Source organism: Sorex fumeus, unplaced genomic scaffold (genome assembly GCF_029834395.1).
Source record: "Sorex fumeus unplaced genomic scaffold, SorFum_2.1 ptg000081l, whole genome shotgun sequence".
Lineage (NCBI taxonomy): Eukaryota > Metazoa > Chordata > Mammalia > Eulipotyphla > Soricidae > Sorex > Sorex fumeus.
The window spans coordinates 10,547,642-10,574,733 of record NW_026606138.1 but is presented as its reverse complement, the minus strand read 5'-3'; the positions used below and the strand labels follow the sequence as shown (position 1 = coordinate 10,574,733).

The window sequence follows — 27,092 nt, the reverse complement described above, 5'->3', positions numbered from 1 at the left end:
AGGGTTTGCTCGCTTGCCCAGAGTGCACAGTGCCACCGTCCCTAACTGCGGCATTTGATCTCTTTCGAGATTTGTGGCCCTCTCAAGTAAGGCCAATAAATGAGCTTATATAGTTGAGCCAGAGGTGGTTTATGGGTGTGTCTCCCCTATACCTAATTTTTTGCCATTTAATTTCTTGGTAAACTTGGCCCCAAGTTGTTAGGGTCTGGCCAAAGGCACGGCAGCAATTTGGGGGTATCTGGAAGTCTGAAGGCGCCATCAGGCTGCTGATGCACTCGCCCCACAGGTACAGGTTGACCTGCTGCAGGGACCATCCCCCTCTCTAATACTTTTTCGAAAAACTCAGGTGTTCCCTATTTTGAACCATTATTTTATAACTTCTTTTCCAGCTCATTAGCCACTCTGTTCATCACTGGAATGTGATTTGTTTGCAGTACTTTTTATATGTAACACATATCATCATTAATGATGTTGATTACCAAGCAATAAATGACTTTATGACTTCTTTTATTTATTTTTTATGTAGGATTACTGCTATTTGACTTCTTTTAAATGCTTAAAGAGTGTTTCTTACAGAAACATATTTTAACCTAATCTATTTTGTATTATTTACTAGTACCATTTTTTTGGTATAAAAATTTATTTTTATGTTTATAAAGTTATATGGGGCTGGAGCAATAGCACAGCGAGTAGGGCATGTGCCTTGCACGTGGCCGACTTGGTTGACCCAAGTTCAATTCCTTTGCCCCTCTCGGAGAGCCCAGCAAACTACCGAGAGTATCTTGCCCACACAGCAAAGCCTTGCAAGCTCCCCGTGACGTATTCGATATGCCAAACACAGTAACAACAAGTCTTACAATGTTCCTGGGCCCTCGAGCAAATTGAGGGAGGATAGTGACAGTGAATAAAGTTATATATTTTTTGAACTATAGCCAGTCTTTATAATCTTACATGGCTTGCTTATGATTGAACTTTTTTTGGAGTGGGGTTAGGGTTTGAGCTACACTTGGATGTGCTCAGCGTTTACTTGTGATTCTGCATTCGGTACTCCTGACAGCACTTGGGACCATATGGGGTGCAAGGACCAAATTCAGGTCAGGAAGTTCAATTTCCCTTACAGAGAAATTTGGTATGTTAAGCAATTGTCAAGCAGAATTATTTATATAATTGATTTTCCTTCTTTTCTTTATTCAGTAAACAAATGAATCCTTTTATTGAGGACATTTTGAATAGAATACAAGACTTATTAGAGCTTTCTCCACCTGTAAGTATCCTTCCAAATTATGGGTTTTCCTTGAGGTTTCATGTGCCTTTTTTATCAAAGTAATGTCGGTTTATAAATTATATAGATTTTTAATGTGTAACAATAATCACAACTGAAATTCTAACTTCCAAAGTAGTATTAATGCCTTTGAGGGTCCCCCCCACCCCAAGTGATGGAGTGGTGGACATAAAAGATTAGTACTTCTTACCAAAGCTTTATAGAAATACAGAAACAAAACATAGAGCTAGGAAGCCGTTATGACTAATAAGATTGGCAGTGTGACAGGTATTTCTCCATACTCTTAAATATTGATGAGAATTTTATAGAGAAGGAAAAATTTACCAAATTATTGTCTACTTGGTGCAACAATCATAGTTTCCATTTCCAGTGACTGCCGTTATGCTAGTTTTTTTGCTGATTTTTTTTTTTTGAGTGAGGAGAGAGTTATTTTGGGGCCACATCCAGCAATGCATAGGTAGGGTTTACTCCTGGCAATGTTCAGGGGACCATATGAGATGCCAGAGATTGAGCCCAGGTAGACCATGTGCAAGTCAAATGCCTTACCCGCTATGCTATTGCTCAGAACCTTCTATACTGATGTTTTTAATTGTAATTTTAGGCTTAAGATGAAATTTTTTATGTGCTGGTTGACTTGGATGCTTTGATATTTTGTCGTGTTATTTTTTTGTTGTTTTGGCTGAGGTGGTCTCCCAAACCCTGGTGAAGAAGCACGGGGGCCCCTTGCAGTGATTATAGCCAACCAGACCTGCCCATGGTTCATTACTCAGCCCTTGCAGTGTTAAGGATTTCCCAGGTCACCCCGGTGGTGACCAGGGACTGTACCAGGTTGCATCCTGTGTTGCTTGGGGATCATGTAATGTCAGTGCTAAAGGTCAAACTGGGTGGGGTTGCATGCATGGCTATTAATCTCTTACTGTACTATCTCTCCTGCCCTGGCTTGAAATACTTTGCTTTCCCTTTCATCTAGAAAGGTTTAAGGGACTTTTTTGGTTGGTGTTCTTTGGGGGCCACATCCAGCAATACGTTGGATTTTCTCTCGTAAGTGCTTGGAGGATCATGCACATCCAGAATCTAATCTGAGCCCTTGCATGCCAAGTAGGCACTTACTCCATTAAGTCATCTCTGCTCCTTAAGACACTTTGTTGTTGTTTGGGGGCCACACACTACAGTGCTCAAAAGAAGTACCTCAATTGGCCTGAAAACAATAGAGTGGATAGGGGATTTTGCTTTATCTCTGGCAACACATATAGTTCCCTGAGCCCCACAAGAACTGATCACTGAGTCAGGAATAAGCCTTGAGTACAGCCGTTTGAGATACTTTGGGTTTGGTTTGGTTTTTTGTTTTGTTTTGTTTTGTTTTTGTTTTTAACACAGTGGGTGGTTAACGATAGCTTTCATGTATTACAGTCCCTCCGCCTCCCAGACTGCCCGTCTCCCCCATCCTGATCCCCTTTAGTCTCCCCGGTGATAAGCTTCCTACTGAAGACTAGGTTGTTGAGATACTTTTTAAGTAAAATTTGACTTGATATGTTATTATATAAAGCACACTACTAAGATTGCTTCATTTTTTTCCATTTCAAGTATTCAGGTTATAAAAGTATGTAGGTGTTGGGGAAGTTACTAGTACAGAGAGTAAGGTACTGTTTTTGGCATGTGGCAGACCCAGGTTTGATCTCCGGCAGTCCATATCGTCCCCAGGCCCCACCAGGAGTCACCTCTGAGCACAGAGCCAGGAGTAAACCACGAGCAATTTCTTTGCCTACATACTACAGACACCTCTGAGTAAAGGGCTTCACATAGTTAATGCCAGTTTGTCTTCACAGTTCACGTGACCAATGTGGTTTAGACAGTTTTGACTTTTTAAAGCCATATTCAGCTATTACCTTACGAGTATTGATGATTTCCATTCATTCTCAACTGGAAGTTCTGCTACACTTACAATTCTTTTCCAGTATACAAAAACACCTGATTCATATAGCTTTTACTGATTATTGAGTCTTTCATTGAGTTGTGTATACTCTTTTTGAGTTCATCGTATAGCTGTTTTGTTCTTAAGCAGTACAAATATATCAACCCTAGTGATACTTAATAAATGATTTATCTTCTAGATAGAGACATTTCTTGTTTAAATGTAAGAAGTTTCTGGTATACTAAGATCATCCTCATTTTAGACCGTGTTTATACATTATTTTTCTTTTCTTTTTTGTTGGGTGGTGTGGGTGGTGGTCCATGCCCAGCAGTGCTCAGTTATTATTCCTGGCTCTGCACTCAGGGATCGAACCCGGGTCAGCCATGTGCAAGGCAGAGTCCCTCCCTGCTAGACTATTCCTCTGACTCTATATATTCTTTTTTGTTGTTGCTTTTGTTTTTTGTTTTCCTGTGGTTTCTGTTGTTGGTTTTGTTTAGGGGCCACACCCTGCTGTACTCGGGGCTGACTGCTGGCTCTGCACTCAGTGATCACTACTGGCTGGCTCATAAGGGGTGGGGGGAACTGGACCCAGTTTGGCCATGTGCAAGGCAAGCACCCTTCCCACTTAATATATTGTTCCTTAACAAGAAGGTTTAGTCTTATTTCCCCACTCTTGTTCTTTGCACATAATTGTAAAAAGTAACAAAGCTCCTTAAAAATTTTATTAAGATGGATATGTGCATGTATTTGAACAAGAGTGTTTGACATTTTTGTTTAGTTTGTTTTCGGGGGCTGTGCCCATTTGGTATGGCGGGGCTACCCCTAGCTCGTGCTTGAGGCCACTCCTATAGGTGTTGGGAACCATGCAGTGCTGGGATTGAACCAGGGCCTGTTGCAAGCAAACTGTGCTTTGCAGGGGCTCAGCCCACTGAGCTGTCTCTCTGGCCCAACTTATTTTCAAACAAACAGCTATTGTGTTTATCAGTGTTCCTTAACCTTTCCCCCAACAAGCCCCCATTTGACCTTGCTGTGGTCTGCTGTGTATAGGATCTTCACCTGTCACTCACTCTCTTGAATATCCTGGGGGCTCCGTGGGGATATACCGGCTCCCAGTTAAGTGGTGTTGTATGTGTATGTTTTACATGGGTTTTGTTACTATTCAACTTTCAGGCACTATAAAATACTGACTTCTGTGGCCTGTGAACTAATACCCAAGGCACCTTTGTACACTTCATTTTTAGCCTCAAAATAACTTAGGTGTTAATAACACTTAAAATAAGATTTACCAAAGAAAACAAGTTGCAAGACTAATACTTACATGACCCCATACAAAATGTTGTCAAGTAGAATCAGATTCATGAACTTTTGGCTGCCCTAATTCATTTTTCCTTCTTTTCATTTTGTGATCCTGGAGAAATTTTTTGAATTTGTAAGTACCTGATTGTATCTTTGTAATAATGAGTTGGTATGATAGATTACTTTTGCTGTCCCTCTTACACTTACTTATGAGAGGAACTGGCAAAAAAATTTTTTTTCAATAAGCTAAATTTCATTCTAGGAGAATGGTTACCAGTCTTTGTTGAGCAGTGATGACCAACTATTTATTTATGAGACAGCTGGAGTGCTGATTGTTAATAGTGAATACCCTGCAGAGCGGAAGCAAGCATTAATGAGAAATCTGTTGACTCCCTTAATGGAGAAGTTTAAAATTCTGTTAGAAAAGTTAATGCTGGCTCAAGATGAAGAAAGGCAGGCATCACTAGCAGACTGTCTCAATCATGCTGTTGGATTTGCCAGGTGGGTGACTGCAGTTCAGATTGTAACATGGGTGTTACTTAAGGATCTTTTAGACTTGGGCAAGTATGTCCCAGGTTCCACAATTGAATTGTCTGGGGCCAGGGGGATATGTCAGAGGGCTGGAGCATGCACTTCACATGTAGGGGCCCTGGCTTAGATCCCTGGTACTGCAAGGTCCCTGAGCACCCTTGAGCACTGCCTGATGTTGCTTCCCCATCTGATCCCCTTAAAAAAATTGGATTGTGCAGAGAATTGTCTAAACTTCTAAAATCTCCTGAATTAGATGACTCAGTTGGGAATCACATAATAGTGTGTGTTTCTTATTTGATAGTCACCAAAATTCTTGACTCTTCTATTTTTGCACAAATTGATTCTCTATTTAACAGGATCAGTGGAAGGGTTTAGCTGCCATTGATATACTGAGACATCTCAGATCAAAACTTAAAGAGACCTTAAAAGATATTTTCTAGGGATTTATTTTATTTTATTGGGTTGTAGCTTAAAGAGACCACCCTGTTTTTTTGTTTTTCACTTGAATTGTGCCCTGAAGACCACCCAGACTTTCTCTCTGCCCCTTTCTCTTTACTCATCCTTTTCCTTGGCAGACAGTAACAGTATGAAAGCTGAAATAGCTAATTAGAGGCTAAAGAAGGAAAATGCTCTATAAGATACTTAGTGCAAAACCTACTATTAGAGTAGTTTTATAAATTACTTGGTTCTAAAGATTGTTTTCTAAATTTAAATGCATTGTGATTACCTAGTACAACTTAGTACCAAAAAAAAAAAACCTAAATAGATCTTTTTCTTCTCTGCATATTTTATTGGGTTTTAAAATACTTTTAGTCCTACTCATTAGACCCACATAACATCCCATTTAATTTGCTTTCTAGAATGGCAAATGGATGCAATCATTTACAAATAACTATATGAGTTCAATGTAATTGTAATGAATTGACTTCTTAGTTTTGTCAGTTTTTATAAATTTGCATTTGTTTTGGTTACCTCATAAATTTGAAAAATAAACTGAAAACTAGTTTACCTGATTTTCCTCATACAGTCGAACCAGCAAGGCTTTCAGCAACAAGCAGACTGTGAAGCAGTGTGGCTGCTCAGAAGTTTATCTGGACTGTTTACAGACATTCCTGCCGGCCCTCAGTTGTCCCTTGCAAAAGGATATTCTCAGAAGTGGAGTTCGCACTTTCCTTCATCGCATGATTATTTGCCTGGAGGAAGAAGTTCTTCCTTTCATTCCATCTGCCTCAGAACATATGCTCAAAGATTGTGAAGCAAAAGACCTCCAGGAGTTCATTCCTCTTATCAACCAGATTACCGCCAAATTTAAGGTACCATGAACTTTAGAACTCAGATAATCCCTGGATTTAAAAATCAAGTTGTTTTTTTAGCTTAACTTTTTTTTTTTTTTAAATAGAGGTTCCTTGAGAACATGGGTCATTTGTGTATTTATTATTCCCAACGTCTCTCTGACTGCCTAATATATAGAGCTTACTAGATATTTTAATAAAAACACTTTATTGGCTGTGTGGAATAGAAGAAAATTATAATTGTTTTTGAAAAGCAAAGAAAATGGCTTTAAGTACCGTTTCAAAAAGGCAAAAAGCACTGTGATTTGTGTGCCCAGTTAACAGTTGAATTTTTTTTTAAAAAAAAAAAACAAGATAGGTTTTTATTGAATAAAACTTGCTGAGGAAAGTGTGAGAGGAGAAAAAGAGGGAATATGGTGTTCAGGAGTGAATACAGCCTTCCCCAGGGAAATAAGCAAGAAACATAGAGACAAACAAGTAGGATACATGTTAAAGGGAGAACAGGGGCTTGAAGAGCCAATAATTGAGATTTTTAATTAAAAAACGTTTAATTGTGTCACCATCCTGAAGTGACCCAATTCCCTGGTGCATTCGGAACCTATTCCACTTGTCACCCCCCCACGGGAAAAGAGAAACTACTCCATGAAGGGTAGGGAGACAGAATGGGATACAATGCAGTTAACAGACAAGAGGAAGTAAAATACAAAAGAGAAGTTAAACACAGAGGATTTGGAGTGCTTCCTGTGGAACTGGGTGTGCCCCAAGAGCACTGTATGGGTGTAACTCAACATAAGCTTTGGGAGCACTATTTGGGTGTAACTGTATTAACATAAGCTCTGGGAGCACCATATGGGTATGACTCAGTCAGCATAAGCTCTCTGTGAGAAAGGATGACCCAGTGTCAAGCCTGAGCTGCTTGGAACTATGGAAGGACAACTGATGAATAGATATACAGCAGTAACTAATTATGAGCACCCTTTGGGTGCTATCCTCCCTATCTCTGGAGCTGTGTCTCTGAATCCTTCTCGCCTCGAGGAGAATCCCCAGAGGCGGCACCTTCCATGTGGTTCAGAAACAGTGCCCACAGAGAATCCAGCATCTCCCCCTTTTCTGTTTGCAAAATGCAAAAAAATAGAAATAGTCTAGACAGCTGCTCTCTCAGCATTGGCTAATCTTCTCCGCAGGAGCCAGGCTCCTAAAAATCAATAAAACAGACATGATCAGGCCATACCAGTGCTGCAAAGAGCATGGGTGATCCACCTCGGTGGCATCCACAGTCCCCTGGGCTAAATTCTCATTGAATTCCTAGGAGCTTATCCTTAAACACTCGAACAATCTCATCCCGAAAGGCAGGAGTGTCTAGAGACATACTTCCCTTTAAATCCTGCAGATGGTACCTAATTTGGTCATACGTATGAGCGGACCCGTTGTATCTTGGGGGAGGGGGAGGTGACAATAAAAGGAGCCACTCCAGTCACAAGACAGTTCCATTTGTTGTTCCAAGATTTCAGTCTGCCCCTGGACCCGGAGCAGTGCTTGTTGTAAAGTGTCCGATCACTGTTCGTGATTGACCCGTGGCCTGCACTGTTCAGTGAGGGTGAGAGTCATTTTGCCACATTTTGACAAAAATCATGCTTCAGGACCTAGGGAATCCAAGATAATTGCAAGCAGATCCAAATCCTAAAGAGAATGTGGGATTCTCTGGTGAGAGGGAGAGAGAGTGAGAAAAGAAAAGCCAGAAGTCTGCCCTGAAGAGCATGTGCAGCCCCAGCGCAGAGCTCTGAAGTACAAAAGAGACTTCACACCCAGAGTGGGGAGAGGGTGACCCCAGAATGGAATGTACCCCCAAGAAATAGTTTGAAAGTAACGTGGTGGGGACTGGAGAAATCTAGTGTGCCATGTAGGGCATTTGCCTTGCATGCAGCTGAGCGGGTTTGGTCCCCAGTCCCCACAGGAGTGATCCCTGAGCACAGAGCTGGGAGTGAACTCTGAGCACCACCACATGTGGCCCCAAAACTAAATAAATAAAATTAATAATGTGGCAAGGTCAGTTTTGTGGAGGAGAAGCTTTAGCCAAACATGAGCTTTGCACATAACACATACACTTGTTCTTGCTTTTTAAATCTGTTTAAACCGTTTCCCGTATGTTAATTCATTTGATCCTCATAACAGCTTTACTTGTATATACTATAATTTGTCGATGGAAACATTGAGGCATAAGGAATAAGTTAAGGAATAAGTCCCAGGGTCTTGGGGGACAATCATACAAATTCATTTATATTTAGCAGTAAACTTCATTTGAGAATATAAATTTGAAAATATTTCAGAACAGTCTTTTACTGTGGAATATGTCTGACTCTATTAGTCTAACCTGAATCTCAAATTATAGGAATTGGGTTAAACCTACCTCAGGGTATACTGTATATGTTATATAGATTGTATCGGTTGTTTTGGAAGGGCTGCCTCTCCGTGTTTGGGGGGCCCAGAACCTCTCTCGGTGCTACTTGCCCACTTGGCTGGATGGTTTAGTGCTAAGTCCCAAGAAGTCCCAGCTGTGCTCTGGGGCCTTCAGGCGGTGCGAGGGAGCAGCTGCAGTGTTGGGATGGGGCTGGGGTGTTGTGCGTGTAAGGCATGCATATGTCCCCTTGGCCTCTGAATTAGAACATTGTATTTGCTAACTGAATCATGTTCATATTCTAAATGGAAACTAGAGAAAGGATTTATTAGCTTTTGCTGTGGCTCCTGTTACTAATTTTCTCACCTAGACCAGAGATAGTACAGTGGGTAAGGCACTTGCCTTGCACACAGCTGACCTAGGTTCTATTCCCAAAATCCCATATGGTTCTCTAGGCCCTTCCAGGAGGGATCCTGAGCACAGAGCCAGGAATAAGGCCTGAGTACTACTGTGGGTATGCCCCCCCAAAAAAAATAATGAAAACAATTTTGTTGCTCATTTCTGAAGAATTAATAGTTACTTTTTTCCTTTTAGGTGCAGGTATCCCCATTTTTGCAGCAAATGTTCATGCCTCTGCTGCATGCAATTTTTGAAGTACTGCTCCGACCAGCAGAAGAAAACGATCAGTCTGCCGCTTTGGAGAAGCAGATGTTGCGAAGGAGTTACTTTGCTTTTCTGCAGACGGTCACAGGCAGCGGAATGAGCGAAGTCATAGCAAATCAAGGTGGGGTGTTTGCTGCCTCTGTTGTGTGTTTCAACCCTTGTCTGGCCTGTGTGTCTGCCTAGTGACTGCATGTTGGCCTCTAGAATGATAGTTTATTTTCAGGGTGGAATCCATTTTCACATGGATTAGAATTCATTTGTATCATTTCTTTTTTTCCTAAGGCATTATCAATCAATTCAGCCAACATTGAATTTTGGGCATATAACTTAACATTTCTTTGTGGAATAAGATTCATTTCACCCACCCCAAAGTTCAGTTCCATCCATCAAATAATACCTCTACTGATGCATTCTTGTCATTTTATAATACCTCTACTGATGCATTCTTGTCATTTTATCTCTGATGGCAACCGTAGTTTTGATGGAGTCTGTTTTATTTTGTTAGCTCCTACTTTAGTTATATTCCACATGAGTGAGCCCATCTGTCATGCCATTGTCTTTCATGTCCTTCTTTCTCTTACATAAACCTTACAATCCATCCATTTTTGTCCTAGATGTTACAATTTTTTTTTTGGCCTGGGTAGTGGGGCCACACCCAGCAGTACTCAGTGCTTATTCTGTGTTCAGGGATCATTTCTGACAGGCTCAGGGGACCATATGGGTGCCAGGGATCAAACTCATTAGCCTTGTGCAGCACAAGCATCCTTCCTGCTGTATGATCACTCTGGCCCAAATTCTATTGGTAATTTTTAATGGCATTCCATTGAGTAGACCACAGCTTCTTTATACTGTCATCTTTGAGCATTTAGGTTGATTTCATGTTCCGATTATTTTAAATAATGGTGTGGTGACCATGGAGAGTGGTAGGTACATAGATATTTTCTTTCTCCTTTGGCGTGGGGGCACAGATTTGGGGCTACACTCAGCAGTGCTCAGTGCTTATTCCTGATGGACTCAGAGGGACGTAAGGTGTGCCAGAGATTGAATACGGTCAGCACGTGCAAGGCAAGTGACTTGGAATACCTGCTGTATTATCTCCAGCTTACATAAATATTTTCAGAGTGGTATTTTCAAACCATTTGGATAAACATCTAAGAGAGTATTCCTATTCATTTTATTTTGGATTTTGGGCACATTGGTGGTATGGGGACAACTTCTAGCACAGTGCTCCAAGGCCACCCACCCACAACTTTGCTGGGGGAAGCATTCAGTGCTGGGTATTGATCTGGGACTCCTGCATACAAAGTATGTATCCTAACATTTGGGCCATTTCCCCAACCCTAAGGCAAACCCTAATTTATTTTTCTAGTTGGCTTCTTAATTTTTTAGTTGATTCCTTAATATTATAAATAGTATGGTGACCATTTGCCAGAATCATTCTGATAATTGAGTGGCCATTTTGAACTTGAAAAATAAATGGGACTCTAGATTAACAGAGAATTTTGCTATATTGGAAATCCAGAAAACAAGATATTAAGGGAAGAGTGATTTTTCAGTAGCTTATACCTAAAAATGTAGGCGCTAAATTAATTGAATACGGTCCACACCACATATTGTCCTCTGACCACCACCAGGAGTAAGCCCTGAGCACAGCTGGGCGTGGCTCCCAAAACGAATCCAAAAAAGGGAATCTTAATTTCAGAAATGCTTTGGCCTTGTCATTAGGTGGAAATTAGAGCTTCAAGTTCACTTCTAGTTTCTTTTGAAATCAAACTTATTTTTCCTTTTATAGGTGCAGAGAATGTAGAACGAGTGCTAGTTACTGTCATCCAAGGAGCAGTCGAATATCCAGATCCAATTGCACAAAAAACATGTTTTATCATCCTTTCCAAGTTGGTAGAACTCTGGGGTAAGATGAGTTTCCCTCCCCAGCCATGCTCAGAAGATCCAGAACCCGTCCTAGCGATTCTCCCCCTACCAAGCGGGCAGTTCTTCCAGGGTCCTAAGGACTAGGGGGTGTTAGGCTGCCATGGGCCTGGGGACTACTCAGATCATGCCCCTTAACCTCAGCTCTGCACTCAGGGGTAACTGCTGACAGTGCTCAAGGACCTTACCCAAGGCTGGAGATGAGACCAGGATCAGCTTTATATAAGGCCTGCACCCTAAGCCCTGTACTCTCTCTCCAAGAGGTTATTTTACACACACTCACACACACACACACACACAAAGTCCCAGGATTGAGCCTATGGCCTCATATAGGTGAATGTTTCCAAGACTCTTAGAAATGAAACAGAACCTAGACAGGGCTGGCAGTTAATTCTCCCCAGCAATAAATTAATTTTCTTTATATAATCAAGATGAAAATTTAAACTCTCTTGGCAGGAGGTAAAGACGGACCTGTGGGATTTGCGGATTTTGTTTATAAGCACATTGTCCCTGCGTGTTTCCTAGCACCTTTAAAGCAAACGTTTGACCTGGCAGATGCACAGACAGTATTGGTAAGTACCTAGAATCATTGTTTCCTTCATAGATCTCATGTGTTTTAAGTCACAATTTCTTCTTTAATGCAAGGTTGATCCGATTAGGCTTAACTGATTCTTTACCATGGAATAATTTCAAATTAGAATTCATTTTTTAAAAGTTGCTAGTACTTTTTATAGATTTTTTTTTCCCCTGAAGTTCAGTGTTAACATTAAATGTGTTAAAATCAGTTCTTTCCATTTTTAATGACCTGGATCTTTTCTGGGACCATGAACACATACATGATGGAAACACCTTTTTGTTTGTTTTGGGGGTCATACCTGGCAGTGTTTGGGGGCTCTGCGCTCAGAGGTTTTCCTCAGTGGTTCTTGGGGAGCCATACAGTGCCAGAGATTGAACCCCAGGTTTCAGCTTGCAATCATGTGCCTTTTGAGCCTTTTGAGGACCCTTTGTGGGTCTTCGTGGGCCCTAGTAACATTCTTTAAAGTTTAGTTGAATTATTAATTTCCTGACAATTTTAAAAGTTATACTTAAGTTAAACTTCAGGTTTTTGGGGCCAGAGCGATAGTACAGTAAAAGCAGGACATTTGCCTTACATGTGGCTGACCCAGGTTTCACCCCGGCACCCCACATGGTAACCCTGAGCCCACTAAAAGTGATCCCCAAGTGCAAAGCTACGAATAAGCCTTGAGTGCAACTGGGAATGACCCCCTCCACTACCCCCCCCCAAAAAAAAAAAAAAAAACTTTAAGCTGGTGTTTTTTTTTTATACTCTTCTTAACCATTCAGAGTAATTTAAAGCTTATCATCAGAGTATTTAATGTCAAGACTATTTTTCATTTAAGTGAAGTTGCAAGTTTTATTGAGGAAAAGACTCTAATTCTAAGGAGAACACGAAATTCTCCGGAGAAAGGGAGAGCTAGATCAAAGTCTAAAAATATTAAGATTTTATACATGGTGTGGCCTTCCCATAAGTGGAATCCCTAATTATGATTTTATTAAAACTTTTTCCTCTTCTCGGGGCTAGAGTGATAGCACAGTGGGTAGGGCATTTGCCTTGCATGCGGCTGACCTGGGTTCGATTCCCAGCATCCCATGTGGTCCCCTGAATACCACCAGGGATAATTTCTGAGTGCAGAGCCAGGAGTAACTCCTGTGCATCACCAGGTGTGACCCCCCCAAAAAAAAACCAAAAAAAACCTTTTTCCTCTTTTACTTTTCCTTGCCAACCCACTTTTTCAGTTTGCCTGTTAACCCTTCTTTCCTTTGTTCCTTCTCAGAGATAAATGTTACGGAGCAGTTAGCATTTCCCTGTTAAGGACAGGGAAATAAAGAGGAAAGAGCATTGGATCAGTAACTGAAATTTGACTCTTAAAATTTTTCAACTTGTTTTCCACAGGCCTTATCTGAGTGTGCAGTGACACTGAAAACAATTCATCTCAAACGGGTAAGCCCCATCGTCCCTTCATATTTACCTTGTGTGCTTGCTTGTTACAGCTTCAGTTGCACTTATATTGTCTTTTTCTTGGATGCTGTGATGATCAAGAGTCACACACCTGCCTGGGTGTGGCTCACACACACATTTAGTTGAGTTTGCCGGGACCTCACTCCTTAGTGTTGCTTTACTGGGGTCCACCCAAGTGCTCACACCTGTGCCTACCGTGGTGGCACGTTGTGGCCTTGATGTTCACCTAATTTTAGTTGCAGTGCTCGTGATCCTTTTTAAGTTGTTCTCTCACACACGCTTCCCTGAGGTGCTTTGAAAACATGTATGTTGCTGAAAATCTCAGGCAGCAGAGTTGCCAGCATCATGTCTGGCACCTGTGAAAACTCCAAGCATTGAATCCCCAACTTTATCCCACAAGATGGATATTTCTAAGCCACTGCGCTCTTCCCCCGGGTCCAAAAAGATTGTGGCCTTATTTTCAAGATGGAAGGTCACGCCAGACATGGTCAAGGGCTCTTCAGAGATCACTTCTGGTGGTGCCCATGTGGCCATACATGGTATCAGGAATTAAACCAGGATTGGCTGCATGCAAGGCAAGCATCTTAACACTGTATTATCTGTCTAGTACTGTGTCTTAAATTAAAAAGTTAGGATTTTTTGGTAATAAAGAAAAGATGGAATCAGAGTGATAGTATCCCTTTTTCCTCCCAGTATTATTTGTAATTGCTCATCATTATTTTGGGGTGATAGAACTATTATTATGACCAAATTTTATATATAATATTCTAAATAACTTGAAATGATTTACATTTAAAAATTGGGTAGTTAAAAAAAACAAACAAACCAAAAATGTCTATCTCCAGCCTCTTTCCAGTCAGGATGTCCACGCAGGAGTGCTGCTCCCTCATTGCTGCAGCCACCTGGGGCAGCTTCCTTTACCCCCTAAAACTGGAACTCTTTGACCGGTCTCCATTCAGCTCACCCCCTCCTTTGAACTGAAGTTTCTATGCTGAGCGATTTCGTGGTTCTCCAGTTTAGAAATATTGCTCTATGCCCATTATTTGCTAGGATGGAAGGGGTATATGTTTGGGAGCTGGTTTGTTATGTGGGGAGTTATATATTGCAGAATGAAATGTTTATAGTGCCTGAAATCAAGGCAGATAAATAATGCAGTAGAATGGGGTAAGGGCCCTATTTTTTTTTAATTCATTTTATTTTGGGTAAGGACTTTAATAAAGGTGATCACGATCACGATCACGACCACCCTGTTGTTCGTCGATTGCCTCGAGCAGGTGCCAGTAACGTCTTCTTCGTCCTAGCCCTGAGATTTTTTTTTTTTTAAAGTGCCATATTCAAGGCTTTTTCAGGGTTAGGAGAATGAGACCCATCATTGTTACTGGTATTTGGCATATTGGGTATACCACGGGGAGTTTGCCAGACTCTGCCGTGTGGGCATGTTAAATAAAGGTGATACATCTGTAATATAATAGTGTGGATCTAAAGAAAAAGATGCAATTTTTCCTATTAGGACAAATCTAAGGGAGCCACAGGAAAGAAGTGATTATTTGGGGGGATTTGGTTTTGTTTCTGTTTTGTTGTTAACCTGTATATCAGGAATGGAGAATTGGTTGTATTAGATCCACAAAATCCTGGTGGTCTGGCATTGGAACATGAGGAAGCAAACATGAATGCTTCTTGTCTGCTGCCCACAGCCAGTAAGCCTGTATCTCAGGGCCTGCAGATGAAGATATAAAAACACAGATAACCCTTGGCAGGAAAAAGGTACCTTCCCCAGACTTTAAACAGACCGATGAGGGATTGTTCTGTACAGTGAATCACAGCTATTCATGAAGATCCTACATGGTAGATTTGGTAGGAAATAATAGTGCTTCCTGTCTAGCTCAAGTATGGAGGTAGGAGTAATCGCTAATCTGGGGTGGGGGTCTGTGCCGGGCTGGGTGGTAAAGTTTGTGTTTTCTGTGAAAAGTTGGGAAGTTAGAAATGTTGTAGTTGGGCAGGGAGGTATGGGCTGCAGCTGGTCGTGCTCAGTCTAATCCCAGTTCTGTGCCTGGGGGTCACTCCCCAGCTATGCTCAGGGGACCACTGCAGTGCCAGGCGTCAAACTCGGCTGGGCCTGCAGCTTGTGGAGCATATGCCCAGCCCATTCTGAGCCAACTTTCAGGCCCAGGGCTGTAGTTTAAGAAACTGTTCTGAAAGCAGTTTGGAATATGGGTTAAAGTAATTAGGATGAGATAAATTTTGGAGTAGTGACATGGTAGGAATGTTGGAGATTTTCTAAGTCCACAGTAGCAGCAACCCAGGCTACCGCTGAGAGTCTGGAGGAAGCCAGAAATGGAGCCAAAGGCTATGGAAGTCAAGAGAAAAGGAAAAGTCTTGAGAGGAGACGGGTTGATGTCGCTGCTGTGAAGAGAGTGGAGGGAATGTGGAATAAAAAACAGTGAGGTTTAACAGAAATGTTTACCTTGTCCTTGAAAGGAAGCTGTAATTTAGATACATACAGAACTGAATCAGATGGAACATTTGAGAATTTTTTGCTTCGATGTTTTAGTTCCTCATTTATTTACTTGACTAATTTCCTCTTGAGGCATAAATTTACTTCCCTGATTTAAAAAGTACCACAGATCATTTTAAAGTGGTAGTAGTGGGGATTTTTGAGGTTACTGGCAGGAAATAAAGAGATAGATGAGAAGGGAAGCAGGAGGGATCTAAGGAATTAAAGGTGTTAGTCTCCAGGTTTATGAAAAAAATTACAAGCAGTCTAATGTTTGGGCCTCCAGAGGAAGAGCAGTGGCTTGAAAAGTCGGGTGACCTGCAAACTTAGTCCTATACTAAGTACTGAGTTCCTCCTCCTCAGGGGCTTTTTTTCTTCCCCTTCTAGTTTTTAATTAAAAAAAAAATTAAGTCTGGTAACCCGCATTTAAATACAGATTTAATTCAGAGCACACTGGACAAAACATGTTATTTCCCTGGATTTTGACTTCCTCGTCTACTAAATTTTTCTTCCGTTGGTTTGGTGAGCAGGAAAAGGGAGATGTGCTTTTTGTTCTTATCTGCCACCAGATCACCCATTCGTGTTTTGTTTTGTTTTGAATGTTTTTATTTCAAGACTTTGTTTTACCAAGTCATTCATAATACAATTGTTTGGGGCCTTGAGTGTTCCAACACCAACCCCACCATCAGTCTGACTTTCCCTCCACCAGTGTCCCCTGTTTCCCGCCACCCCAGCCTGCCCTTGCAGGCACCAACAATTTACTTCATTGTTACAACACAAAGGCAGATGGAATTATCAAAACTTAGATCAATAAGAGTCAATATACGATAATTGTTACATCTCATAAGGATGTCACTAGTCATTGTCTGAGGATCTGCTGTGTTGTTAATGCTAGCTGAGCCTTCTATGTTAATTGTTTAAGCTTGTGGAGGTTGGTGGGCTTCTATGCAACTTCCCAATCAGATTTGCTGTGAGCCTCCTGATCTGACAGTTTTGTGAAATTAGGAGTTGTACACGGCTTCACGGTCCGGGAATTGTAGATCTGGAACAATTTGGTGGCTCAGCAGTTTGATTAGGTTCAGTTGTGGAGCTGGGCCATTTCTGTGTCAGATGGTGTGGAATGTGGCTGCAGGCTGCTGGGGAATCCGCACACCCCACATTCTGAGATGGCTCCAGAGTCCTCAGCCTGGACCAGTCTACCTGGGAAGATTTTGCAGCATCATATTCTTTTGGAGATGTGGCATTGGGCCTTTTGTCTGCCCGTAAGATGGTGTCACTTTATTTATTCTTGCTTTTACTTTAATTTCTGGGGCTCTGTCCCAGGGGCCTCCAGTCCACGTAGAAGATAGAACAGGAGCACCCCTGGGCTGTCTCCTTTCAGTGCATCTTTAGGCTTTTTGAGCTCCTGATTTAGAAGCATGTTTAATCTTAGCCCTCTGTAACACTAAGCAATATTAACATGCAGTGAATACTGTTAGTCTGAGAGCATCACATTTCTATTATCTTTTTTTTTTCCTGGTTTTTTTTTTTTTTTGCGCCACACCCAATGGTTTTCAGGGTTTACTTCTGTCTCTGTACTCAGGAATTAGTCTGGACAGCGCTCGGGGGGACCATTATGGCATGCTGGGGATCAAACCCAGATCGGCTGCATGCAAAGCAAGCAGTACCCGACCCTCTGTACTCTGCTCCAGCCTAAGATTTATATTAAGTCATCTAGACCTCACAACAGCTACATTTTTCAAATGGGGAAACTGAAGCTCAGAGAGGTTAATTTGTCCAAGTTACCAGAAATTTGCCAGAACCAGGCTTCAAATTATAAGGGATTCCTGTCAGTTATTATATTGTATCTATGTGTTTTGTGTGGAGGCCAAAGATGTGGCTCAGTGGTAGAATACTTGCTTGTGTCAGAATTCTATTCTCAGTACAAACCTAGACCCCCAGCACAACCAGAAGCGATAGCCAATCCAGGCACTACCAGTTGTGAACCAAAAACCAAACATGTATTTATGTGTGTTGTTCTAATTTTTCTTGCACATTATAATATCAAGGAAGAAAATAATTCCGTTTTAATTATCTTTGAATTTTCAGGGCCCAGAATGCATTCAGTATCTTCAACAAGAATACCTGCCTTCTTTGCAGGTAGCACCAGAGATAATTCAGGTAAGAAGTGGTAGCATATTTTCTTTTCTTCTTTTTCTGTGTTAACTAAGGATATAGTTTCAAGGGGTGGAGCACGTGCTTTGCAGGCTGGATGCCCCAAGCTGGTTCCATAGTACTATCACTCCAGTAACTAGTAAAGAATACTATAGCTATGTGGAGATAACTGCAGTCTAGTCGGGCTGTGTTCCAAATGTCTTGATTCACACCTCTCCCTCTGTCTCCCAAGTCATGCTGGTGTCGCCTTATTGGCCTCTTGTACTGCCAGGCTGGTGCAGCACTGCATTGCTGGGCCTGAGTCCCAAACCATCAGGCTCATACAGCTAGACCAAGTGTTGGTTGCAGTGGCACCCTCAGCCCTGTCCAGGCCCTTCTCTGAACACAGCTCAAGCAGCTCCCTGAAGAGAGATTTTTTTTCCTCCTACCCTTCCTTTTGCCGCTATTCTGAGATTGCAAGCCACTTGGTACAGTGCTTGCACACTCGGCCTCTGTGCTCGCCAGGAACTACACAGTTGTTGTTGAGGTGTTTGGAAACCCAAGTGAGGTTGCTTTCTTGTGCTCACACATGCTTGAGGGCCCACCTGGCTGCAGTATGCTCACATCAGGCTGTGCACAGGAGATCTGCATGTTGTTGGGTGCTGGGAGGGTCCCAGGGACAGGGCAGCTGCCAGGACCATGCTCGGTACATATGGTGACACCATCGAACTCATGTAAAGCAGGTGCTTTTTGCCACTTAGCCATGCCCCAGAGCCGCCATTTGATTTTGTGTTAAATTCCTTCAGATTGCTAAACTAAAGCAAAATGACGTGTTTCTACGTAGTAATTTTATGATAAAAGATAAGGATCATGTGTCCTCTGATGAAATTTTTGCAAAGTTACATTGAAGAGATTGTCGTCTTCTGGTGTAACTGCTCGGCTGCCCGCTTGACGGGGGAGAGCAGCAGTCACACTGTAACGTTGCCCTGGTGTCCTGCTCTCCCGTCCGGGTGAGTAGGTGTTGTCCAGGAGTGCCCTGGCCTCAAAGTAAAAGCCACCTCTCTGACAGCTGTTACATTTGAAAATGCCGGTAACTATTTTGGTGAAACAACCTTTGATGAGTGAAAGGGAGATGAAAACGTGTTACACAGTTGCGTGATATCAAGAATGAACTTTATTGGATCGATTATGATTTTGTCAAGCATGATTTCCCAAATACAGCCTGCTCTGTTGTGCTGATCACTTGTCATGGATGTGGTGGGCCTTGAATGAAACATTCCGCAGCCGGTGACTATAAACATAACACAGATATTACTTTCTGCTTAATAACGGAAATCTTGCTGAGGAGGTGGCTCGGCAGCAAAAGCACATTCCTTGGATATAAGTGACCTGGCTTCTTTCCCTAGCACTCGCACACACAAGGGGTTTAGCAAATGAGCTCCTGTTGCTAGAAAAATAGTGCAGCCGGTGGGGAACTTGTCTTAACATGCATCTGACCCAGGTTCAGTCAATAGCACTACATTTGGTCCCTTGAGCCCCTCCAGGAGTGATTCCTGGAGTAACCCTGAGCCCTGTAGGGTTGAAGCCAATTCCTCTGTCACCCTGACAAACAAGGAAAATCCTACCTCTCACACTACATTGCTGAGCTAAGCATTAAATCACCCACCCCATTTGGCTGAATATCACTGGGAGTGGCCTTCACACCCCCTGATCATTGTTTGTAAACAAATACACACACACACACACACACACACACACACACACACACAGAGTAGATCCTGTTCATGCTATGACATGCATGAACTTTGAGTTTTGGGTTTGTTTGGGTTTTTGGGGGGGGGGTCACACTTGGTGATGCACAGGGGTTACTCCTGGGTTTGCACTCAGGAATTACCCCTGGCGGTGCTCAGGGGACCATATGGGATGCTGGGAATCGAACCCAGATCAGCCGCGTGCAAGGCAAATGCCTTACCCGCTGTGCTATTCCTCCAGCCCCAGAGAATGTTATTTTAAACAAAATAAGCCAATCACCAAAAATTGATTACTGCATGGTTCTACTTTTATGAATCATCTGAGATAGACTTAGAAACCAAAGGTAAAGTAATGGGTGTCCAAGGGACAGAAATAGGGGAGTTTAGTGTATACAGAGGTTCAGTTTTGCAAGATAAAAATGTTCTCAGGACTGGATATTGCTCAAGAGGTTACTAACATGCTTAGCATACAGGAGACATGAGTTCGATTCTTAGCTTTACATGGTCCCATCACTGCCAGGTGTGTCCAAAAACAAAAGAAGTTCTGGAGATATGTTGCACAACAGTATGCATATAGTAAACACTATATAAAAATAGTTAAGATGGCCACTTTTAGGCCAGAGAAACAACTCAGTGGTGTGAGAAAATGCCTTACATGTGGGAGACCTCCATTCAGTCCCTGCCTCCTTGATCCCCCAAGCACTGAGCCAGGAATAGCCCTGAACGTTGCTGGGTACAGCACAAAAAGCAAAAAAGAATTCACTTTCAGTTTTTAATCATAATCTTCAAAGAATACTGTGTATTTGAATTACAGAGAAATTTTGTTGGGGGGGGGAGTGGAGATTTGGGCCACTTTTGGCAGTGCTCTGGGGATACCCCCAGATCTGTACTCAAGGCTTATTCCCAGTGGGAATTGGGAAACCATGTGATGCCCGGGATCAAACCAGGGTCATTTGTATGCACAGCAAGCACCTTAACCCTGTACTATCTACTTGGCCCAGAATTGATGGATTTAATATATATTGATTTCTTCTCTCTTTCCCTTCCATGTCCCCTCATACCTAACCCATCCCCTACAGGAGTTCTGTCAAGCACTTCAGCAGCCTGATGCTAAAGTTTTTAAAAATTACTTAAAGGTAGGTCTTTGAAAAACTTACTTAGCTTCATAAAGTTAGGTGATGTTTCAGAGACAAGAGATAATTGATATTATATTACAGGATACTGCATCTGATTTCATTTTGACCGGTATTAGTTATGTAGTAAACCTGGTTCTAAAAGTCTGCAGTTACAGGTCAAGGCTATTGCTCAGTGGTAGAGCATTTCCTTCGCATTTGTGAAGCTTTGGATATGATCCTTAGCACCAAAAAAAAAAAAAAAGAAACCCACAAATTAAAAAAAACCCACAAACCTACAGTTAAAATATTATACTGTGTTTAATATTTTAAAACATTTGCTCATAATAGGTTATAAGGAACTAAAAACAGAAACAGAAGTACAAGTTAATGGTTGTATCTTATTTTGAAACATTTAAATTATTTCAAATGGACAAAAAAAAGAGTTCCCTGATTTGACTTCAAGGCTCTTTTATATTCATAAAAACACAGAATTAAAAAAACACACACACACACACAAAACATCCAATTTTGCAAGAAGTAGCAAGTAGGTTCATATTAACAGTGAAATAGTGAGGCAGGCCGTCTTGCTCAAACCTAGTCAGCTAGCCATAAAGGTAAAGGCCCTCCCGTTGATCGTCGATTTGCTCGAGCGGGCCCAGTAACGTCTCCATTGGAGACTTTGTCGTTACTGTGTCTGGCATATCGAATACTCTCGGTAGCTTGCCGGGCTCTCCGAGAGGGGCAGAGGAATCGAACTCGAGTCGGCCATGTTGGCCGCTTGTAAGGCGAACGCCCTACCGCTGCGCTATCGCTCCACTATGCTAACAGTTGCAAATACCAAGCATAAGTGATTTTCCCAGCCTCCTGATCTGAGAACGAAATTACAGTGTGTCAGAATAAAAAACAGTTCTTTTTATTGATTGTCTTCATGTGAGGGTAAAGCTTGGTGCTGATTTTTTGGCAGTAGGTAAGACAGTGGATTTGGTCTAACCCATTCAGTGAAATTCTTGTTAACCTTAGGATACTTTGCTGGGTGCTACCCTTTGTTTCCGATTCTGACATCTTTGTCCGTTTCCCCCCAGTAGTTGTTTTTCAGCTTGAACTGCCAAAGTTTGTTGAGTGTAATTGGGGATCCTCCCACTCTTGTTTCCTGTAAAAGCAAAGTGCTTAGGGAGATAGCCTCTGTTTAATAAATGATCAGATTTGTGGACAAGAGGATTCAGAAAACGATTGAAATAACTAACAGCAGATCTATCAGGATTGTGTTCCAAGTTTATTGATTAATCCAGACAGCATCTATAAAATGTCTTCCTTCCACACCCAGCTTCTCTCCGGCCATAGTCTTTAGTTGGAAAAAACTGTTTCTTTTCTTTTTTTTTTTTTTTGCCTGCTTGCTACCTTAGGTATTGCTGATATTTCCTCCTCTCATCACTTCCTTTCTGCCCATACTGCTGCTCCTCTTGTGTAAGCATGTTATTCTGATCTTACTTCCTTATTCTAGCCAAGCTGATATTTGAAAACATTGAACCGTCCTCTGAAAATCACTCTCCTTCCTTATAGTCTCCATAAGCCTATATAAGACTTAAAAAAGTTCCCTATTCTTAGTTTGGTGTATTGGGACTTTTCCTCAGCCCCATATCCCCATCTCAGACTCCCTTTCTGGTTTCTCTTACAGGAACAGTTTTTGCTATTCGTTCTCCCCCCCCCCCGGCTTTTTGGGTCACACCCGGTGATGCACAGGGGTTTCCTGGCGGTGCTTGGGGGACCATGTGGGATGCTGGGAATCGAACCTGGGTTGGCCGTGTACAAGGCAAGCGCCCTACCCGCTGTGCTATTGCTCCAGCCCAGTTTTTTTGCTATTCTTGCTGATGCTCCAACGTCCTACCTCACTAGCAAATACCCTCCTTTATGAATCCTCCCTGTTTCTCTAGGCTTACCTCAAGCATGGCCTCCTTGTAAAAGGCTTTCTTTTACCTATATATAGTGAGCATTCTTTTCTCTCCACTAAGAGTATCTTTATCAGATAAGAGGAACAATGGTGCATGTGTCCTCTTCATCCTTAGAGAGCTGACTTCTTAGTTTTGGTGGCACACCTGGTTGGGGGGGGGGGGCTCTTCCTGACTTGGAATCTTGTGGTGCCAGGTTTAAACCCAATTTAATTTAATTCCACATGCAAAACCTGCACTCCAGCCCTTTATACTATCTCCCTACCCTTTACCTGTGTTCACTTACCATGTATCTAACTATGAAAACAAATATGTAGTGCTGGGTCACTGCCTCACAAAACTGGTACTTGTTCAGTCTCAGATGTCGAATTTGTTTAGGGGGAGAGTGGTTTTGTTTTGGGGGGACCATACACAGTCCCTTGTTCAGGGAACCAAATGTTGCTGGGGCTCGACCTGGGGTTCTCAATGCCACGCATGCATTTCGTCCTTTTGAGCTGTCTTGGCCCACGGGAGAGGGAGAGGGGGAGAGGAAAAAAATCTTTAAGGAATTAAAACTGCTGGGTTTATTTTTATTTATGGCACTGACTACTTGGTTTTCTCCATCATCTTATCATTTCTCCACATTAATTTTGACAGTACTACTAATCAGTGGGGCTGGAGTGATAGCATAGCGTGTAGGGCATTTGCCTTGTGCGGCCAGCCCAGCAGAGCCAGGTTTGATTCCTCCGCCCCTCTCGGAGAGCCTGGCAAGCTACCGAGAGTATCTTGCCTGCACGGCAAAGCCTGGCAAGCTACCTGTGATGTATTCGATATGCCAAACGCAGTAACAATGAGTCTCACAATGGAGACGTTACTGGGCCCGCTCGAGCAAATCGCTGAACAACAGAGGACAGTGACTAATCAGTGAAAAGGCACATTTCTTCGTCTGACCATTTAAATCTCAGAGCTTTAGAGATAATGCTATATTTTCATTAGTTTCCTAAATTATGTCAACATAAATTGACTCTAGACTTCCTCAAAGCGTCTAGAAGTTTCTTAAGCTAGTTTGGATGTGATGAAGTTCTGAAATGTTTTAAATAGCCTTTATATCGTATGAAAGGATAAGCTCTCAGTGACTTGGAGCCATTCTTCAGGTGAAAGGTAGCATCTTTTGACATCAGTACTAATTTGTACTTTATTTACAGGTATTCTTCCAGAGAGCAAAGCCCTAAGAACTGGATCTCCTGTGCCTACTTCATGATGAGGAATTCCATTTAATAATTTATAAGGAAGCAATTTTTGTGTGCCATTCACACTGGTCTTTTTAACATTGCTCTGAGCTTATTGCAGTATATGTATTGGGAATTTTCTGTAAAATGGGTGTGATTTTTCCCAAAATACAGGTATGTGACAACAGGAGAAGTTGCTTGCATGCCAGTTCAAACTGTTCTATATAAAAGTGCTGCTGAAAGATACAGCAGAATTATCCTAGTACCTTTTTTTGTTCTTACTTGAAACTTTAAGCCCTTTATAAAGATCACAGCAGGAAAACAGTGTACTTTTTAAAAAATTGCTGAATATAAAATGTTTGAAGATTTTCATTTTCTTGGATGTATGTAAACCCGCAAAGTGCAGGGGAAATACCCAATCAAAACTTAATTTTTTTTTTGTAGATAGCAATTACATTCTTTACACTGTTTTAATGCCAATGTGTATTCTACAAAAGAGGTGGTTTCATAAATTAACTGATTTCAGAGTAGGCCCTGGTGTTATTACATTTTTTATAAAAAAAAAAATTAAATAAATTTTACGTAGTGAAATCTACCAAGTCTCTTTTGGTATTATTACACACACTTGAGCCCTATTTCCTCATCTTTTTTCTCCCTATCTGTTCAAAGGCTCACACATTGAAGGTTATGATGGTTTATTAATTATGCTCCTGAAAGGTTATATGCCTCTTAGCTCTGCTAGATTGAATCTTGGCACTGGAGCCCAGAGATAGCTTTAGCCAGCTGAGCACATACTCTGTATGTAGTGGGCCTGGGTTCAACCCCAGGCAATCCAGGGTCCCCCAAGCACCTCTCAGTGAACCTCAGGATCACCAGGTATGGCTTCTCAATCAGCTCCCTGCCCCCCCCACCAAAAAAAAATTAAAAAGCATGGGGAAAAGCCTGTGAGAATGTTGATTGAATTTTAAAACCAAATTAAATCCCAATTTTCCTTTTATTAGGTTTACTTAAAGCACATTATACCCATTTATGATGCTTATAAGCAGTAACTGCTCATTTAATACTAGAAATATCTTCCCTTGTCTCCTTCCTTTTAACTTTAAAGTCTAAAAGCCCAAATATGATTTGGTAAGAGAGCTTACATAATCATCAGATACTATGCCAAAAATTGTTATTTTTGTGTGTGTGTGCTGGTATTACAGGGTATAACTGTTACGCAGTGGGGGGATAAAGTTAAACACAAAGGTGCATACGTAGTGCCTGCACACAAAAGCTTAGTAACAGCTTTTACTACTGTATTATACTGTATTATTTCCATATACATAAGGTTACACCACCTCCTTTGCCCCTGGCTACTGAGGGGCACACCTAGCATTGTTCAGGGGCTACTTCCAGCAAGGTACTCGGGTTGGTCCGAGTCACTCTGGGAGACCATGTGCTGGGAATCAAGTCCGTGGTTCCTACATGCAAAGAATTTTTTCCAGCCCTTCAAACTACCACCCTGGCCTGCCCTCTGGTTCTAAAGCCCTTCATAAGATTTACATATATTCAGAGCTGAGAAATCAGTACATGGAATGAGAACCATAACATCATATTTAACATTATGAAATCATGTCTAACAATGCCTCTCAATTCTCTGAAGTTCCCAGAGTACCATTTTGGAAATATCCCAGCAATTTGGGTAAGTCAGATTTGTCTTATTTTTTGTGTACTTCATTTCCAAAAGCAAGCTCCCTAAGAATCGCCTCCAGGATGACTCACTTGTTAGCAAATGAACCATCTGTTGTATCACCAGGGTCTTGGGATGTCTGGTCCAGTTCTGTTCTGAGATTAAATCTGGAAAGAATCGTTAACAGTTTTTAAAAGCAGTCTGACCTTTAAAATACACTGTGGTGTTTGTAGTATTCATCACTATTGCTTGTAAAAGTGTGAATGGGGGGCCTTGGGCTCAGTTAATCACAATTTCTCCCATACAACTTTGAGCTGTGAAGCTGAGTGTCCTAAGGGATTATGACAAGTCCTTATAATACTCCCTCCTTATAACAGGGGAGAACTGAACTGCAAACAGTGAACAGAACTGTTAATGACTCCATTTCAACTTTCTGATAAAACCTTGTGACAAGCATTGAGTGGGGGCTTTTGTTAGCTTCCTTGTGCATAGCAGTTAACATGCTTAAGGAAGCTGAAAAAAAACAAGCTTCAACCTTTGTTTAAATTTAGTATTTCACAAGGAGCATCTCGGTAACTGCAACCTGCAAAAGCCTCTGTCCTCGGCCACCCTGTCATGGTTTCCCTTTTCGTTGCTGGTTTTGGAGTTGTTCCATAGGGAAGGGCACTCCCCTCCCGCCCACCCTAGCCCCCATCCCCCACCTCGAGAGATAGCAGTAGTGTGGTTTTTTTGCTCTGGAGAAAAGCTTTGGTGCTGTCATGGGCAGAAGGGAACTCCTCCAGGAAACAACCGTTTGGAGATGGCTAGATTACTGGAGAAAAAGGCCACTTTTCAAAAATACTCCTAAAAGAGGAAGTTAAGTGAATTTCATATAGAAATTTACCAAGAATTTTCAAGAGATAAAATGCCATGCCCCTGCGGTGACCGTGGCCTTTAGGATAGATCAAAACCAACGGTTGCAGACTTAGGTTAGTGGGCGCTCTGCAAGCCCCTCACTGTTGAGCCGCCCCGCTCCCAGGCTGACCGGCAGGTCTGCATTCAGTTCAAAGTCCCTTTTCCCACCAGCTGTCCCTGCACTCCGCCTGTGGCTCGCTGACACCCGGGCGGTACTCACAGTTGTAAGACATTAATTACTGGGCGGAGAAACAGTACAACAGTACAGCGGGAAGGGCGCTGGCCTTGCACGCTGCCCACCTGGGGTCGGTCCCCGGGACCCCCACCCTCACCCGGCACGGGTGCCAGAGTCCACCAGGAGCTATTCCTGAGTGCAGAGGCAGGACCGGCTGTGTGGCCTCCCTGCCACCCCCACCCTCCCCAAAGAACCGAAATCCCCGTGCTCACTGCGCAGAGCTTCCCGCCTTCGACCTCACGCGAGGGGATGGGCAGGAGCCGTGACCCTCGGCAGCAGCAGATCGGGACCTGCCGGGGCTCAGGCCCCAGCCGCTAGCCGCCGAGGCCC

The 27,092-nt window shown here is 42.3% G+C and overlaps 1 protein-coding gene and 1 long non-coding RNA gene across 4 annotated transcripts in view; one reads left to right on the top strand and one right to left on the bottom strand.

Annotated features, from left to right (window-relative positions):
• The window catches only part of XPOT (exportin for tRNA), a 41,772-nt gene extending 17,213 nt beyond the window's left edge, over positions 1-24,559 (top strand). For both annotated transcript variants that reach the window (XM_056130760.1, XM_056130761.1), the window contains exons 15-24: positions 1,195-1,264; positions 4,753-4,991; positions 6,049-6,334; positions 9,303-9,492; positions 11,164-11,280; positions 11,754-11,869; positions 13,252-13,299; positions 17,900-17,971; positions 20,775-20,831; positions 23,941-24,559. In XM_056130760.1, coding sequence (XP_055986735.1) covers positions 1,195-1,264; positions 4,753-4,991; positions 6,049-6,334; positions 9,303-9,492; positions 11,164-11,280; positions 11,754-11,869; positions 13,252-13,299; positions 17,900-17,971; positions 20,775-20,831; positions 23,941-23,967 — 1,222 coding nt within the window. In that variant the 3' untranslated portion in view covers positions 23,968-24,559. The remainder of the gene's footprint in view (positions 1-1,194; positions 1,265-4,752; positions 4,992-6,048; positions 6,335-9,302; positions 9,493-11,163; positions 11,281-11,753; positions 11,870-13,251; positions 13,300-17,899; positions 17,972-20,774; positions 20,832-23,940) is intronic.
• LOC130038947 (uncharacterized) lies at positions 19,123-27,090 on the bottom strand. Of its 2 annotated transcripts, none has more exons than XR_008794807.1 (3): positions 26,975-27,090; positions 25,726-25,800; positions 19,123-19,235 (listed from the first exon to the last, which is right to left on the bottom strand). It is a non-coding gene; the product is annotated as an uncharacterized LOC130038947 (long non-coding RNA). The 2 variants fall into 2 exon arrangements; XR_008794808.1 differs by lacking the exon at positions 26,975-27,090 and adding an exon at positions 26,335-26,418.
• Positions 27,091-27,092: the final 2 nt, after the last annotated feature.